At 37.6% G+C, this 15,998-nt stretch overlaps 1 protein-coding gene across 1 annotated transcript in view; it reads right to left on the reverse strand.

Moving 5' to 3' along the window:
* Positions 1–15,182, reverse strand: part of SEL1L2 (SEL1L2 adaptor subunit of ERAD E3 ligase) — a 92,972-nt gene extending 77,790 nt beyond the window's left edge. Inside the window, exons 1-3 of the mRNA XM_045832617.1 lie at positions 15,166–15,182; positions 14,063–14,161; positions 10,525–10,687 (exon numbers count right to left, since the gene is read on the reverse strand). Coding sequence (XP_045688573.1) covers positions 10,525–10,687; positions 14,063–14,112 — 213 coding nt within the window. The 5' untranslated portion in view covers positions 14,113–14,161; positions 15,166–15,182. The remainder of the gene's footprint in view (positions 1–10,524; positions 10,688–14,062; positions 14,162–15,165) is intronic.
* Positions 15,183–15,998: the final 816 nt, after the last annotated feature.

A 15,998-nucleotide genomic window follows, 5' to 3' on the forward strand; every position in this document is an offset into this window, starting at 1 on the left:
TGTCCATGGGTCGTGCATATAAGTTCTTTGGCTACTCCATTTCCTGTACTGTTTTTAACATCCCCTTGTCTATTCTGTATCTAACAATTTGTACCTTTCAATCCCTGTGTCATTCCTCCCATTTTCCCCTCCCAATTGATAACCCTCCAAATGAACTCCATATGTATAATTCTGTTTCTGTTCTGCTTGTTTCTTAGTTTGTCTTTTAGATTCAATTTTAGATAGTTGTGAATTTATTGCCATTTAAATGTTCATAGTTTTTACCTTCTTTTTTCTTAAATAAGTTCCTTTAACATTTCATATAATAATGGCTTGGTGATGTTAAACTACTTCAGCTTTACCTTGTCTGGGAAGCACTTTATATGCCCTTTGATTCTAAATGATAGCTTTTCTGGATAGAGTAATCTAGGTTGTAGGTCCTTGCTTTTCATCACTTTGAATACTTCTTGCCAGTCCCTTCTAGCCAGCAGGGACAGCAAAGTTTCTTTTGAGAAATCAGCTGACAGTCTTTGTAGGTAACTATCTGCTTTTCTCTTGCTACTTTTAAGATTTTCTCTTTATTTTTAACCTTTGTAATTTTAATTATGATGTGTCTTGTGGCCTTTTTGGGGTCCATTGTATTTGGGATTCTTTGTGCTTCTTGGAATTGCATGTCTACCTCTTTCACCAAATTAGAGAAGTTTTCTTTCATTATTTTCTCAAATAATTTTCAATTTCTTGCTCTTTCTCCTCTCCTTCTGGTACCTCCATGATTGGAGTGTTGCTATGTTTGAAGTCCCATATGGTCCTCACCCTAGCCTTGTTTTTTTTTATTATTTTTTTCTTGTTTTATTTAAACATCTATTTTATTGATTATGTTATTACAGTTGTCCCATTTTTTTCTCCCCTTTATCCTCCTTTTCCATGAACCCCCCCAACCCTCTAGCATTGCCTCCTACCTTAGTCCATGTCCATGTGTTGTACACATAATTTCTTTGGCTTCTCCATTTCCTATACTATTCTTAACTTCCCCCTATTTTGTGCCTACCAGTTATGCTTATTCTCTGTACCTTTTTCCTCCATTCTTCCCCTCCCCCACCCCACTGATATTTGCTAAAAGTGATTTATGTGATCTCTATTTCTGTGATTCTGTTCCTGTTCTAGTTGTTTGCTTAGTTTTTGATTTTATTTTTAGGTTCAGTTGTTGATAGTTATGAGTTTGTTGTCATTTTACTGTTCATAGTTTTTGGGATCTTCTTTTTCTTAGATAAATCCCTTTAACATTTCATATAATAAGGACTTGGTGATGACGAACCCCTTTAACTTGACCTTATATGGGAAATACTTTATCTGCTCTTCCATTTTAAATTATAGCTTTGCTGGACAGAGTAGTCTTGGATGCACGTCCTTGCCTTTCATGACTTTGAATACTTCTTTTCAGTCCCTTCTTGCCTATAACGTTTCTTTTGAGAAATCAGCTGATAGTCTTATGGGAACTCCTTTGTAGGTAACTCTTGTCTTTTCTCTTGCTGCTTTTGAGATTCTCTCCTTATCTTTAGTCTTGAGTAACTTATGACATGTCTTGGTGTGTTTCTTCTTGGATCCAACTTCTTTGGGACACTGAGTGTCCTGGACTTACATGTCTAGTTCCTCACCAGATTGGGGAAGTTTTCCTTCATTATTTGTTCAAATAAGTTTTCAATTTCTTACTCTTCCTTTTCCCCTTCTGCCACCCCTATGATTTGGATATTGGAATGTTTAAAGTAGTCCCAGAGTTTTCTCATCCTCTCCTCATGTTTTTGAATTCCTGTTTCTTCATTCTGTTCCTGTTGGATATTTATTTTTTCCCTTTTGTTCCAAATCATTGATTTGAGTCATGGTTTCCTTTCCTTCACAGTTGTTTCTCTGTATATTTTCCTTTATTTTACTTTGTATAGCCTTCATTTCTTTCCTCATTTTGTGACCAAACTCAATTATTTCTGTGAGCATCCTGATTACCAGTGTTTTGAACTCTGTATCATACAGGTTGTCTGTCTCCTAGTTGCTTTGTTCTTTTTCTGGAGTTCTGATCTGTTCTTTCATTTGGGCCATATTTCTTTGTCTCAGCTCACCTGTTATGTTGTACAAGGTGGAGTCTTAGGTATTCATCAAAGTGGGCAACCCACTTTGCTGCATTGTGGCACTATATGTGGGGAAAGGGTCAGAGAGGGAATAATGCTGCCTGCTTGCTTGGCTCTCACCCCACTTTCTGTTACTTCCCTCACTTTCCACAAGCAAATTGGGCCTTTCTGGTGCAGATTCATGGATGTGTGGGCTTGTGTATGTTCTAGGATCTTGTGAACCTCTACAACAGACTCTCATAGAAATGAACACAGGGAGGCTGCCAAAATGAGACAAAGAAATATGACTCAAATGAAAGAACAGAACAAAACTCCAGGAAAAGAACTAAGGAAAATGGAGATAAGCAATCTATCAGATACACAGTTCAAAACACTGGTTATTAGGATGCTCAAGGAACTCATTGTGTACTTCAACAGCATAAAAAAAGACTCAGGCAGAAATGAAGGTTACATGAAGTAAAATAAAGAAAAATTTATAGGTAATCAACCATGGAGTAGATGGGACCAAGAATCAAATCAATGATCTGGAACATAAAGAAGAAAAAACATTCAGTCTCTTAGATTGTACCTAATAATAGAACTGCTTTGACTCCCTGTTATAGCATGGCCTACAGTAGAAAAGCACACCCATAAGGTGGATGGGGCAGAACCTTAGGTAATTGCCAGGGCAGGGCAACCCTTATGAACCAGATCAATAGAATCTCTGATATGTTGTTGCTGTGTTATGGCTCTGTGTGGAGGAGGGCTCAGAAAATGGTCAATGGCTGCTGCCTGGCCTCTAGCTTTTTGTCTGGAAGGAACCTGTCCCCCAACATTCTTCTTGATGCCAGACACTTCAGTTTCTCCCCATATGCCAGTGGTGCCCTTCCAGCTGCTGCTCTGGTGCTGAAGCCCAGATGGAGTGAGTCTGCATAAGTACTAAGTCTACTGTGGGCCCTTTAAGAGGAGGTGTCTGAGAATCGCACAGTTTCTTCCATTGGCCCAATCCCCACTGGTTTTTACAGCCAGAAGTTATAGGGACTTATCTTTCTGGCACTGGAATGCTGGGATCCCTTGCTCCTGAGATATCCCTCCCAATTTTTAACCACCACACATACATGTGGGATTGCCCATTCTGTATCTCCATGTTGTGGGTCTCTCGCCCTTGCACCTATATGGATGAATGTAACTTCTTCAATTCCTTTGTTGATAGACTTTCATACAGCTTGATTTTCTGATGATTCTGGGTGACAGTTGTTTTGTAATTTAGTTGTAATTTTTACTGTGGTTGTGCAAGGAGGTGAGCTGTGTTTACCTATGCCTTCATTTTGACTGGAAGTCTCTTTTCTGGCCAGGAGCCTGGTGGTGTGGGCAGCACAGGGAGAGGTCCGGGGTTGTGAGGCTGGGCTGCTTGGTCCTCTAGTGGAGACTGTTTGCTGCCATCCACCCAACTTCAGCACCCAGTGAACAAGGAGAGAGCTAAAGCACTTTATACACATATTAACTGGAGTCCACATGGATTGTGCTGCAATTATTTGTTTATATTTCAGATTGACTAATAATCACTTTGACCTGTTAATCTTTTTGTCTCCATTAGCTAGATTATGTTTACCACATAATCAATGTCCAAGAAATAATTGTTGACTTAATTAATTAATATACCCCTTGAAAAGTAAAATACATGTTCACTAGTTTTGAAAGAAATTAGGTTGTTCCTTTTTTAAAATTTTAAATAATTTTTAATTTTTAATTAGTTGATGTATAATATTGTATTAGTTTCAGGTGTACAACCCAGTGATTAGACATCATGTAACTTACTAAGTGATCATCCCCAAAAATCTAATTTCCATCTAACACTATACAGTTATTACAATATTATTGACTATATTCCCTATGCTGTGCATTACATCCCCTTGACTATTCTGTAACTACCAATTTCTACTTCTTAATCCCTTCACCTTTTTCACCCATCTTCCATCCCCCTCTCCTATCTGGCAGCCATCAAAATGTTCTCTATATCTATGAGTGTATTTCTGTTCTGGTTTATTTTGTTGTTTAGATCTATTTTGTCCAGTATAAGTATTATTACCCCAACTGTTTTTTTGTTTGTTTCCATTTTCATGAAATATCTTTTTCTATCTATTTACTTTTAGACTGTCTGTCTTTCAATCTGAAGTGAATCTCTTGTAGACAGCACATGTAAAGGTCTTGTTTTGTTATCCATTCAGCCTTCATATGTCTTTTGATTGTAAGATTTAATCCATTTGCATTTAAAGTAATTGTTGATAGATATGTATTCATTGCCATTTAATTATTCATACTTTTGTTTTTTTCCCCTTCTTTTTCTTAAGTAAGTTCCTTCAACATTTCTTATAATACTGATTTGGTGGTGATAAACTCCTTGAGTTTTTTCTTGTCTGGGAAGCTCTTTATCCATCCTTGAATTCTCAAAGATAGATTTGCCAGGTGGAGTAAGCTTGCTTGTATGTCCTTGCTTTTCATTATTTTCAGTATTTCTTGCCAACCCTTCTGGATTGCAACATTTCTGTTCAGTAATCAGCTGACAGTCTTATGGAAGGTCCCTTGAAGATAACTGCTTTTCTCTTGCTGCTTTTAAGATCCTTTCCTTGTTTTTCACTTTTGTCATTATATTTATGATGTCTTGGTGTGGACTTCTTTGGGTTCATATTGTTTGGGTCTCTGCACTTCCTGAACTTGTATGTGTATTTCTATTACCAGGTTAGGAAAGTTTTTCATCATGTTTTACATAGGTTTTCTTTTCTTTTCCATTTTTCTCCAATTTACTAATTACTGTTCTTTTCTCTTACATTTTTTATTATATTTTCTCATTACCATTTATCACCGTTATACCCCCTACAATCACCACACTGTTGTTTATGTCCATAAGTCCTTTTTCCTTTTTGTTCAATTCCTCCAGCCCCTAACCTCCACTTTTTCCCCCACCCCAGAGCTGTCATTCTGCTTTCTATCTATGAGTCTGTCTCTTTTTTGCTTGGTAGTTTAGTGTCTTCATTAGATTCCACATATGAGAGAAATCATATGGTATTTGTCTTTCTCTGACTGGCTTATTTCACTTAGCATAATGTTCTCTAGGTCCATCCATGTTGTCACAAAGAGTAAAATTTTCTTCTTTTTCATGGCCAAGTAGTCTTCCATTGTGTAAATGTCCCATAGTTGCTTTATCTGCTCACCTACTGATGGACACTTGGGCTGCTTCCATATCTTTGCAATTGTAATTAACACTGCAATGAACATAGGGTAACACAGTAGAATTACTGGGTCTAAAGGGAGATACATTTTTAATTTTTTGAGGTATCTCCATACTGCTTTCCACAGTGGCTGCACCAACCTGCATTTCCACCAATAGCACAAAAGTGTTCTCTTTTCTCCACATCCTCAACAGGACTTGTTCGTTGATTTATTGATGATAGCCATTCTGACTAGTGTGAGGTGATATCTCATTTTGGTTTTAATTTGCATTTCTTTGATGACTAGTGATGGTGAGCATCTTTTTGTATGTTCATTGGTCTTCCATATGTCCTCTTTGGAGAAGTTTTCAGTTTACTGCTCTCTCTCTTTTTGGCTCCCTCATGGTGTGAATATTGGTATGCTTGAAGTTGTTCTAGAGGTTTTTACACTATTCTCATTGTTTTTGTATTCTTTTTTCATTGTGCTGTTCTGGTTGGGTGGTTTCTGCTTCCTTATCTTCCAAATCTCTACTTTGATTTTCTGCTTTATCTACTCTACTTTTTAAAAAAATATTTTATTTATTTTTTAGAGAGAGGGGAACACAGGGAGAGAAACATTGATGTGTGAGAGAAAGATCAATTAGTTGCCTCTCATCTGCACCCCAACTAGGAACTTGGCTTGCATCCCAGGCATGTGCCCTGACAAGGAATTCAACTGGTGACCTTTAGCTTTGCAGCACAATGCTCATCCAACTGAGCCATATCAGTAGGGCTCTACTCGTCATCTCAGCCAGTGCATTCTTCATTTTTGACTGTTTCTTTTTTATGTCTTCTATTTCCATTTTGGTGTTTCCTATTTCTTTGTTGAAGTTCTCATTAAGTTCATCTACTCTTCTCCTGAATTCACCGAGAACTGTTATAACCAATGTTTTGAATACTGCATCTAGTAGATTGCTTGTCTCCATTTTGTTTAGTTCTTGGGACATGTTTCTTTGTCTCCTCATTTTAGAAGCCTCCCTGTGTTTGTTTCTATGTATTAGGTTGAGCTACTACAACTCTTAGGCTTGGCACAGTGGCTTTATGTAGCAAGTGTCCTATAGGGCCCAGTGGCACAGCCTCCCCAGTCACCCAAGCCAGGCACTCAAGGTGTGCCCCCCATGGGGGCTGTGTAAACCCCCCTGTTGTAGTTGAGCCTTGATTGTTGTTGGCACCTCAGTAGGAAGGATTTACCCCTAGGCCAATTGGTTGTGAGGGCTGGCTGTGACTATTATGGAGGATCAGTTATACAAGGGCTCACTTCTTTGGTGCTCTGGTGCCCGCCAAGTCCACCCCTTGAGTGTGTCCCTGTGGAAGAGGTTGCATGGTACTTCTATGTGGTCTGAAGCTATCCACCAGGTGGGCTGCCTCTGGGGCCTCCCTGGAGATGAAACCAAGGTCAGCCGTTACCTATGCCTTGCATGGAGCCACCCAGCATTGCTGCAAAGTGATCTGCAGATGACTGCCTCTTATGCTGGGCCTAGAGGTGCCCAGGAGAGGCCAAGCTGTGAACTAAGGCCAGCTGCTGCCAGTGCCAGGCCTGGGACCATTTAGCAAGAGTTATGGGACATGCTGAGGTTAAATGCTCTTATTTGAAAGATTTTAGGAATGTCTGAAGCATGAGCTAAGATAGGCTGCTGTATGGAAAAGCCACGGGAAATGGCTTGGGGTGGGTCCACAAGTTGGTGTGGAGGGATCTCAGGGAATCACCAGGGTGGGGCAAACTGTATTAGCCAGGTTGATGGAACCTCAGACACGGTACCCGCCTGCTGGCTCTGTTCCAGAAAAGGAACAATGGCCTCTGCTTACACTTCTGTCTGGGAGAAAGCTGCCCCTCCAGTTCTTGCCCTGATACTGGACAACTCAGTTCCACCCTGTGTGTCCCAGCACTGGAACTCAGAGCAAGTGAATTGGAGTAAGTCCATGTGCAAGCCTGTAAGAGGAATTCTTGGGCCTCCATAAGCCATCCAGCTCACTCAGCTATAATCTCTGCTGGTTTTTACAGCCAGAAGTTATGGAAACTCCATTTCTCAGCACTTGAACCATGGACTGGGGGCCCTGGTGTGGGGCTGTGATATTTCACTCCTCTGGGAGGGGGCTCTGCATCCAAGATATCCTCCCTGATTTTTATCCAACACATGTGGGTGTGGGACCAGTCAATTCTGTGTCTTGCCCTCCTACCAGTCTCAATGTGGCTTCTTTTTATCCTTAGTTGTACAACTTCTGTTCAGCTAGATTTCAGGCAGTCCTGAATGATGGTTGTTCTGTAGTTTCATAGTAATTTTGAGGTGGTTGTGGGAGGATTGAATACCGTATTTACCTATGCCACCATCTTACTGTAAGGGCTTGTTGGTACCAGTTTAGTGTTGTGCATGATAACATTTGGTCTTTCTTGGAACTTGACTTTTTACATTTGATTATCCAAATATGAAGAATGAAGGTATACTAACTCTATAGTATTTATAAATTTGTTTACTTTTTTGTAAATATAATTATTTTATATTTAACTGCAAAAATTTGCTTGGTGTAAAAATAATATTCAACAGCTTAATAGCAATTATATGGCTATTTAAAAAAGTGATGTTGATCTGTATGTGTTTACATGGGAAGATGTCTATAATATATTGTTAAGTGAATAAAGAGCAGATTAGGAAACAGCAATTAATGTGTGATCTCATTTTAAAAAATAAATTCTACATAGTTATAGCAAAAATTGTAGAAGAATAATAGTGGGAGCAATATTTATATTCTTCTTTATAATGAATGATTACAAAGTTCTAGGTGTGGAATTAATTATTTTAATCCTCACAATTATTTTATTATTGTAATTCCCACAGTAACTCCATTAATTATTTTACTGTTAATCATTATGTAATAATAATTATTATACAATTAATTAATTGCACATATATTTAATTATATGTAAATATATGATTCATTATATTTCTTGTCCCAGGCACTGCGTTATTATAGAGCTACAACTAAAAACCAGATAGACACAGTACCCAGTGTTTTTTTAAATTACAGTTTACATTCAGTATTACCAGTATTTTGTATTAGTTTCAGGTGTATAGCATAGTGGTTAGACAACCATGTACTTGAAAATGTATTTCCCCCAAAGTTTCCAGTACTAACCTAGCACCATAGTTAGTAACTACAATCTTATTGACTATATTCCCCATGCTGTACTTTATATTCCCATGACTATTTGTTCTATTTTCAATTTTTTATTGTTGTTCTATTACAGTTGTCCCAATTTTCTCTCACTGCTCTCCCCTGCCCCACCCACCCACTGCTCCCCTAGTCAGTCCCCACCCTGTCGTCCATGTCCATGGGTCATTTATACTTGTCCTTTAACTAGACCATTCCCTTTCTTTCCTCCATTTGTTTGTTTTGTTCATTAGGTTCCTATTATATGTGAGATTATACAGTAGTTGTCTTTTGCCACCTGACTTATGTCACTTAGCACAATACTCTCCAGTTCCATCCATATATACAATGGAATATTACTTGGCCATAAAAACGAATGAAATCTTACCATTTGCAATAGCATGGATGGACCTAGAGACGGTATTATGGCTAAGTGAAATGTGAGTCAGAGAAAGACAAATAACATGATTTAATTTATATGTGTAATCTAAAGAACAATATAAATGAACAAACAAAACAGAAACAGACCCATGGATACATAGAACAGAGTGATGGTTCCCAGTGTTTTGTCATTATCCTAACTCTACAAATAGAAATTAGAGAGATTGTCCCACTATCATTGAACTTATGGTACAATTTCTGGTTCAAGTAAACATACAGATTCACAAGGCTCCCATAAACTAAATTTATCAACAGTCTATTCAGGTGGACATAGCACAGGAACCACAGTTTGCCAGAAGGCAGCATCAGCCTCTCCTTCCTGTGGGAGTCTTTGCAGCAATTTGCACAATCTTATAACAGCCATCATCTTTGGTCCCTCAGATGATGGCTGAGACCCAAGGAGTGAGATCCACACTGGGTAGGTGTGGGAGCCAATCTGACATAAAAATGTCATTTCCCATGTAACAACTCCACAACTACAGGGTTCAGGGTCTCTGTAGGAATCACTACCACCATCACCACCATCAGGTATTTATAGTTCATTTCTCCCAGTCTAAAGGAAGTCTGCCAATCAGAGGTCATTTCAAATACAATCAATGCTACCTAGAAGCACAATTAATGTTTAATTCCAATCGAATTACCAGGGCAACAGAACTAGAAAGTGAACAAAAGGTCAAATTCTTATGAGGAAGAAGGGGAAAGGGTTTTGTTAAGTAGCTTCACAATAAGCAAGTGGCAGAGTAGATTTAAACTTGTGTTTCTGATTTTAAAGCCTAGCTTCTGCAGTTTATTAGATGGTTAAAAAATAAAGTTCTTGGAGGAAAGTTTATAAACAACATTTACTTTCTTCTTCAGACTTCCTGAATTCTTAGATTTCTTTTTGTAATAAGCAGGAATTTCTTTGTTATTAGAAAGAAATATTTTCATTAAAAAGACTAGCAACATGAAAACAGGCTTTTGCTCTAGCATTAAGTGAAAGTAGCCAGAAACAAAATGATATATACACTTGCATTGTGATTAGGATTATGTGAAAAGAAAGATGCAGACAGAGAAGCTGAGGGCAAATATAATTCAGTCAGGATAGTTGACTTATGAAGGGCTTTTCTTCTGTTTTCCAGATTTTCTATGAAAGACTTAACGTTATTCTTAGAAGAAAGTGAAATGCATTTCTTAAAATAGAAAAGGAAATATATTTATCTTATAAAATATTTCAAATGTAAAAACCCAGAAAACATCATCCTAAGTAATAGATTTAGTTCCATATTTCTTTGTATAGGTGAATATACTTTACATAAAATTTATGTTAGAAATTTGGAGTTTTCAAATTATCTCAAAACATATACATGGACATGAAAGATGGGAAGGTAGATTAGAAAGTAGTTCTGTTCCATTCATGAAGGCTACCTATGCAATTGTAAGAATTTTCCCAGGGCTACATCTGTGTCCCTGTCCTGATTTTATACTATTTTAGTGTGTTACAGTAACTTCCCTAGGTTTGGGCTCACACAATAGAATGAAAATACTATTGTCCAACCCCTTTTATAGGTTACTTGCCTATATTTATCTCAGAATGTAGCTAATTAATATTTCATTTTTCTTCCAAAACTCACATTTTGGGCTTTATGTGATCCTTCTTTAGCCAAAGACTCATATAATTGGATAGCTGCTGTTATGTTTTGCATGCCAAAATTTCCAAATAGCAAAGCATCAGCCATTTTCTCCATAGCTTTCAAGTTTCCCATGTCAGCTGCTTTGGCAAAGAGTATGTAGGCTCTGTTTCAAGAATATAAAGTTAGAAGTTTGATTATCAAAAATGCAATTTTACATCCCCTCCTTCATACTGCTTGTCTCTAGGACTCTGTTATGATTGTTCTTAACAATACAGTTTAGCTGAGGTCCATTACATCCCTAGATGAGTAGTTTTTTTTTACTCCTAGATTATTCTATGATTATAATTGCACTATATCTGACAAATAGTGAAGCTGATAAAAACAGTAGAAATATATAGGATGCATTATGTTTCAAGCTTATATACCAAGTGAAGTGAAGTGAAAAAATTGAGGTACTTATCCTAAAATAGCAAACTGCAAGTTCACCATGAGTACTTGTTTTATAAAATGAACTCAGAAATATATTATAGAAATCAATTAAAATAGTAAAAAATGGTATGTCACATCAAGGATGTTACTAGTTTGAGAACAAGAGTCCATTAATATTCTAAGATAATTTAAAAAAATGCAACATATTCTTCAGCAGATCAAAGCCTGGCTGTGCAAAAAAGAACAATAACCTAACAAAAACTGATGGTTATGAGCTCTAGAGTTTGACAGCCTGGGTTCAAATCCTAGCTCCACCACTTACTAGTTTGAGAGTTTTGGGCAGTTTACTTACTTCCCTGTGCCTCTCTCATCTATGGAATGGGGATAATAATAGTGCCTATTTCATGGGGTTGCTGGAAAAATTCAGTGAGATAATCCATATGTAGTGTTAGGTACAGCAACTGGTACAGAGAAAATACACAATAAATTTAGCTACTACTACTACTGCATAGGTTCTAAAATGTTATAGTATTGTAATTTTTGTCCTATAATTAGTGGGTAGATGGTATAAAAGCTTAGTGATTGCAAATTTAGATGCCATAGGATTGCCTTACATTGCATTTTCTGAGGGGTCAGAAGTCACTTGAACCTGATCTGTATAATAGAAATGATAGAGAGACTTACAAGGCCAAAACTTGTGTCAGAGACACAGAGTACTTTTGGGATTAATTTTTACTATTATAACTTACTTTTTTTGTAGTGGTAAGACAAGAAAGCACTAACCCCTACCTGTGACCTTGAATCAAATGCAGGAACAAGCACATATCTACCATTGCTACCAACTCAGAAGGATTAGGAGACTCAGCTTTATACACCATCTTTCCAGATGGATACTAAAATAACCTGCTCTTTGTAAAAGACTGGAGCAGAATAGAATGGACAAAAAGAGATGGTACTGAGTGATATATAGATAGACATTAGGGTTCTGGATGGCAAAAAAATTGTCAGAGCCTGCTGGGATTCTGGGGGAACAGAAAACAAATAAGATAGAAGGTCTCAAAGGTCAATGAATGCAAACGTCTGGCATCTAGGGATACATTTGACATCAGGATACAGACTCCTAAAGCCCTTCTGTCACATGGCTTGTTGTTGCAACTGCATAGCCTTTTGAGATGCTCAGACTTGAAGGGCATCAACATGGACCACGGCAGAGAAAACTTGGACTGAAGAAGCCAGCAGTAAGATATATCCATTCACTGGTCCTGGTGGCAGCAATAGGTTGCAAAACCAACCCTACTATGTGTCTTTGATTCCAAGGGAGAGGTGGGTATCTAGATCCCCTGCCAGGAAAGTCAAGGTGATATAACGGATACTAGAAGCAGGACCCAAGGCTGGAGAAAGTTGTTGGTGAATTAGGTAGGATTAAAATCTGGACTGCCATTCTCAAAAGGAAAAAAAGTGGGTAAAACTGGGCAGCAGGAACATATCCCAGAAAGAAAGTTCAGTTAGGTATCTTGATTATCTCTAAAGGATTTGGCATTAGATACTAAGGTGGGTGCTGGGGAAGGGGGAGGCTAAATACCTCTCTAGAACACATCAGAAAATTGGTGTGGGGTAGCAGCATGGCTCCCAAACTTTCTTTGCTGATGGAGAGTAATTTTTAATGATAGTTAACCCTGGTTGTCACTGAGGCTTCTTAACTCTTTCAGACAAGTTTGTGTTTCCCTGACATGCTTGCTTAACATCTGTCTATATGTCTAATAACACTGACTAATTCAGTGATTTTCCTCTCATACGTACAAAGAGGCTGAATGAATGAGTGAGAGAACCAATGCCCTTCTTTCTTTTCTGACTTTGGCAGAATTACAAAGTCCTTTTGGTGTTTCTTTTCCTCCTCTGTAATTTGGGGATAATAATCTATGTCTAATAATATAATAGTAAGCAATGAATAATATCACACACATAAATGCCTAGAACATTAACTAGCCCAGGACAGATACTTTTAAATGGCAGTTGCTGATGTTGTTATAACCAGGTTCATAGTGGACTGCCTGCCCCCATCCTCTGTACTCTTACACTTGCTTTGAGTTTTAAGAAAGAATTCATGGATTCTGCTGTTGGCCTCTCTAGGGCTGGCTAACACAGCATTGGGATGCTTCCTCCAGGGCTAATAAGTTTGCTTAATTTGCCTGAAAACAAAAGATGCCTCCTTGGGAGTGCAGAGCCTGGCCTTTCTACTATTGGTTCAAGACACACTTGCTTTCTTTTATACCACATCTTCTACTTACTGGTTAGAGGACTAGAGATAAAAATAAATGCTTATCTCCTGGTTACTGTGTGTCAGTCATTATTCTAAGAACTTGACTATATTATTTAGGGCAATAGGAGGTTAAGTAACTTGCCCAGGATCACATAGCCAGTAAATGGTAGAACTAGGATTTGATGCAGGAGTTTTAACTAGAGACTTGAGGGGTGACCTCATACTGTGCCCCTCTACTGAGGGGAGAAGATATTTCTGACCCCCTTGAAGACAAGTAGACAAGTGAAAAAATGGACACACACAGCTTAGTCACTTCCCTGCTTTATATTTGTGATCATCTTAATTTAACATCCTTGATTCCCTGTTCTCAACTTTTTAATGGGGAAGAGTGAAGCTCTTAACTCATTAGTCTGTTTTGGGGATAAAATGGGATCACATACATGAAAGTGCTTTAAAACCAGAAGTGCTGAACAAATGTTTAGTTAGGTAGAATAAGCCATTTTAAAACAACTACTGTAATTTAAACAACACATAGTTATTATAATTTCATTTGGAATATCTAATAAAAAGCCAAAAGAGAACATTTTTACCTGAAGGCTCAGGTAAGTTCCTTAATTCTTCATTTAACTTAATGTGGAGAAACCACAATCTCATATACAGTTCTATTTATTTAGGCTGATAATTTGTAGGATTTTTTAAATACTATTTGATCATTTAAAAAAGAAAAGCTATGGGCAAATACACTTATTTGTTATTTCAATAAAATTTTAATGACAACCTAGATTTTGGAGTCTTCTTTTTTTCAAGCTGGAAATTTAACTTGGTTTATGTAACTGGGTAAAGACTTACTCTGCTTTTTGTTTTTGGCTTTTAGACTGCTGGAGAATCTTGATGCCCATCTTAAATAGCTGCTCACCTTCACCTCTGAAATTTTTCTTTGCTTGCTTTCTTACTGTATATGGACAAACAAGGAAAAGTAACATTATTTTTGTGCTTTATATTTTAAAAATAATGTGCTGGTATGTTAGTTTGAGTTTTATGTTCCCTATTTTTTAATCTTCACTTCAAGAAAAATCACTTTACTTTTGGTCAGAAGGTGGAAACTGCTTACAAAAGCACCCTCTTCCTGTCTTTTGTGAAAGGGTCTGAAGGGTGGGGGAGACAGAAATGCCTCTGATGGTAGAAGAGAAAGAGATATTCCAGTCTGGAAAAGGGATACAAAGTCCTGCAAACTGAAGGCAGGAAGCAAGGCCTCCAAGAGAAGAGTTTGCTGGGTATACTCTAGTGGCTGGATCTTAGACCCCAGCCTCTCAGCTCTCAGACTCCCTTATTTGAGCATGGGCCATAAACCTCAGGGCTATAATATTCCAGGAGAACATGAGGAAGGACATAGACAATGGGCATCTCCAAGATGACAGATGTGCGCCCAAAATTGGAGGTGAAAATTTTGCTCTGCCTAAGACCTCTTCCTCCTCCCCTGGAAACTTCCTAAGACCTTTCTAGACTGTCTGAGAACTGTTGGGGATGACTATCAGGAATAAAAGAGGGAAAAGTAAGTGTGCCACGTGTAGAACCTTAGGGAAGACACACAGAAAGAGTACCAATGATAATTTGCCTTGTGGGATGGGAGCTCAGAGTAAATTTTATAGGACTTAATAAAAATAAAGAAATAGAATTTTACCTGCTACAATCATGGTATTTCTCAAACATTTATATAACACCTCACAATTTTCAAAACATTATCACCAGTTTACAGATGGGGAAAGCTGGTTAGCATTATAGTCCTCCACCCCACTCCGACACACACACACACCCTTCTGCAAACTCACAGTGCCTCTTGAAGTCCATTACAACACTCCATGAAACCTCTGATTAGATGAACCCCTTGTGAAATCATTTTAAATGAAAGGCATTCCGGGATTTGATGTCTCATTAAAAAGACCACAAAGAACTTTAAGTGCTTTTTGTTTTTCTTCTACCTGATAATCTCTCCGAGTTGTTCACTTTGTTATTCAATCAATCTACTAATACCAGAAATGTTAGCATCTAATTTCTGCTTTGAGTTATATGAGTGTTATTTATCCTCATGATTAAGGAGGAAAGATAATGGGAAAAAGTCTACTAATCTGTGTATGGAATAGCAATTGTTCCTATTACCATGCTTCCAAAGATCAAAAATACATTTTTAAAGGTTTACTGCATGCATATACATAACAATAATGATTTACCACTATCTACTCATGGCTTCTACTTTTTATTTGTAATCCATGCTGTGATGACCAAATATATTAAAATTTGAGTTTTCTTTACTATAAAAGTCTCAATTATCAGATAAAGTTATCTGACAATACTTTAATTTTCTTTTTATTGTTCCCAAATTTGGAAAAAGCAGTCAGGAAATGATTTGAGACCACTCTGAACTTAATGTAAAGGATCTTCACAAGTCTGAAGTCCTCTGAATGGCCAACTAAGGACTCTGTTGTTCTGTCCTTATAGTGGCTGTAAGCTGACTGAAGTGTTGGGATGGACAGTAAGAATAAAAGGGGACAGAGTAGGTGTGCCATAGAACTATTTAAGACAGCAGCAAGGGTGGAATGTGCTCCAACTAGATGATCTTATATTTTAGTGTTTGTTGGAGACATAAATTATAGACAGTTCTTGACATTTTATTACTTCTGCAGTCTTATCATGACACCATATCTAACCTAGATACTATGACAGGCCCAATTGTGTCCCTCCAAATTTATATGTTGAAGTTTCAATCCCCAATAATTCAGAATATACC

This window comes from Phyllostomus hastatus, unplaced genomic scaffold (assembly GCF_019186645.2).
Source record: "Phyllostomus hastatus isolate PE091 unplaced genomic scaffold, TTU_PhHast_1.1 phas_contig_17, whole genome shotgun sequence".
NCBI classification, from domain to species: domain Eukaryota; kingdom Metazoa; phylum Chordata; class Mammalia; order Chiroptera; family Phyllostomidae; genus Phyllostomus; species Phyllostomus hastatus.